Here is a 2,396-nt window from a genome sequence, read left to right as displayed (position 1 = left end):
CATCGTCATAAGACTTGTGAGATTGTGGGACGTGAAGGTAGAATATGTCTGTATGAGGTAGATGGACGCAAAGCTCGTGATAAAGCCTTTGAAAATCTACAGCCAGATTCAGATCTATATGAGATAGCTCAAGCATTAGAAGATAATGCATATCAAATCAAAGTTCCATTGAAGTGGTATTGCTTTGGTGTCCTTCTCCATGATGTTGCTAAGGAAGGTTGTGGTGTTTTGAGCTTATCTTACTGTCAAGAGCTTGGCCAGCAATTGAAAGTTAATTTGTCACCCCAAGAATCATTAAGTGCTATCAAGTTTCTCAGTTTTCTTAATAAGTTGCTCTTTTATCCTGATTCACCTGCTGGTGACCTTGTTTTTGTTAACATAGAGAGCCTCATTAACATTCTTAGAGATTTACTGGTGTTTGTCTATGATGCTCATTCTGATGCAAAATATCTACTTCCTGATCAGAAAGCACTCGTGTGTGAAGGTCACCTCTCCATTGAAATTCTTAAAAAGGCATCAAAAAGTTGTTATAAAATATCTAAGGAATTTTCTAATTTTGACAAAAAGTTACTTGGCCTTTTTGAATACCTTCTGATTGCTGCACAGTTAGATTTACCTCAAAATGATACCTTCTTTATGCCAGCTCTTCTACCTATAAAGGATGTATCTAACATCAACCCCTACCCTAACACAACTCCTCTTTTGTTATATTTTGAGAGTGCTATTCCTATGGGTCTTTTTTGTGCTATTATTGTTCATCTTCTCTCTCACAAAGATTCCTCCTGGAATGTTGCTGAAGAAGAGTCAAACTTTTCAAACTATTTCACTTTACGATGCCCTGACCTTCTTCAAACTGACATAATTCTTGTTGAACAACTCGACTGTATTACTGTGTATTGTGAAGCAACTGATGATTACATTCCAGCAAGAGATGCTGTAGAAGAAGCAGTTGATGTAGCAATGTCTAAGCACAAACTTAGTACATGTGAGAAACCGAAAAGAGCATTTTACTGTCCTTGTGGTAAAGGAAGGCATGCAGCTGTGGCATCATGGCTTAAAACACAAAATCGTTATGTTTTCCGTTGCACTAGTAATAATAAGCCCCAAAGTCTGGCTGTGGAGTACTTGAGTTGGCTATATAAGACAAGTAAGATTAAAATTGATGGTAGTGTTAGTACATAGTCTTGTTTGTAATTGATAGGAAAACGGCAACATGATGATGAGTTACAAAATTTACCTGATATTTTAGAGACAAGTGAGTTTGAATATGTGCAATGCTTGTACTGTAGTCAACCCCTTCCTTTGTAAATACAATGGGAGGGGCTGGCTATGCAATACTGTGCTATTACTTGAGTTTTGCACAAAAAGTAAGGACCATACTTTTCTTCTTTTGCAAGTGGCACTGTAGTGCATGGGCAGGATCTTTATTATTTTTACATTATTGTTGCAATGTAAAATAGTGATATCTATTGTGTATGAACTAAATATACCTAAAATAATTATTTATGAAATTTTATTTTAGATATTGCGTATCAAGTCCTTGTGGATAGTACAACAGAAATTAAGGACCATTTTTCTGATGATTATTCTGATTTTGCAGACAAGTTGCTGGAGATGAATGTGATCACTGAAAGGGAAAGAAGTACCATAACTGATAGATCTACTGGACAAAATAAGTACCAGCGAATGGGAGAAGTAATTGAGCATGTCAAAAAAGCAGTTGAAATTAAAGAGTCTGTTTTTTTCCTGTTTTTAAATATTTTTCTTGAGAAAGGTACTCAACCTTCAGCAGAGTTTGCTCGGAAACTAATGCAAAGATATAAGGATAAAACTCAACACTCTGATGTTAATCTGGAGTCATTGTCAAAAAGAACTAAACAGATTGCACATGATTATTAAATGTTCTAATAAAGTAACATCATATTTTACTTTGCTGAGCAATGTCAATGAGTAAGTGAGTGTTACAAAAAATTTGAATTTAAAGAGTCTTTTATAAAAATTATTGCAAATTTGACACCTTGTGGAAGAGGTATGAACAAGCTTGTAGAAAATTAATGACAAGCTTACGATTAAAAATAGCCAAGTGAGTTTCTTTTACAATCGATATTCTTAGTTTTTTGTGACAGCACATATTAAATGTTTCATTTTTATCAAGTAATAATTAGATGGTACCATTTTCTTAGTTGTGAAGTTCCAAGCATTGAGACAGTATGTGCCCAGTAATGCTCCCATCACTTGTGACTCTAGGGATAAGTGACTGAGTCCAGATATGACGTACAGTACACTGGTAATATTGTCTCAAAGTGTTATTAGGTTAGTTTGTACATGTACATCATGCCCACACTTTGCTTTTTATATGCACTGTATTATCTCTAATGTTCACTTTCATAAAAATT

At 34.8% G+C, this 2,396-nt stretch overlaps 1 protein-coding gene across 1 annotated transcript; it reads left to right on the top strand.

Annotated features, from left to right (window-relative positions):
• The first annotated feature begins 6 nt into the window (after positions 1-6).
• LOC109591408 (uncharacterized) lies at positions 7-1,983 on the top strand. Its single transcript, XM_020007152.1, has 3 exons — positions 7-1,147; positions 1,202-1,255; positions 1,523-1,983. The coding sequence occupies exons 1-3, from the start codon at positions 637-639 to the stop codon at positions 1,897-1,899; spliced, it is 942 nt and encodes a 313-aa protein (XP_019862711.1). The 5' UTR covers positions 7-636; the 3' UTR covers positions 1,900-1,983.
• The last annotated feature ends 413 nt before the right edge of the window (positions 1,984-2,396 follow it).

This window comes from Amphimedon queenslandica, unplaced genomic scaffold, assembly GCF_000090795.2.
Source record: "Amphimedon queenslandica unplaced genomic scaffold, v1.1 AMPQUscaffold_8240_Cont19815, whole genome shotgun sequence".
NCBI lineage: Eukaryota > Metazoa > Porifera > Demospongiae > Haplosclerida > Niphatidae > Amphimedon > Amphimedon queenslandica.
The sequence above is the reverse complement of the archived record's forward strand: the minus strand, read 5'-3'. Positions and strand labels throughout refer to the sequence as shown.

Coding starts and splice junctions, on each gene's coding strand:
- LOC109591408 (XM_020007152.1), top strand. CDS start 637: ATGCCAGCTCTTCTACCTATAAAGGATGTATCTAACATCAACCCCTAC. Junction 1,148..1,201: donor GAGTTGGCTATATAAGACAA/GTAAGATTAAAA, acceptor TGTAATTGATAG/GAAAACGGCAACATGATGAT. Junction 1,256..1,522: donor ACCTGATATTTTAGAGACAA/GTGAGTTTGAAT, acceptor ATTTTATTTTAG/ATATTGCGTATCAAGTCCTT.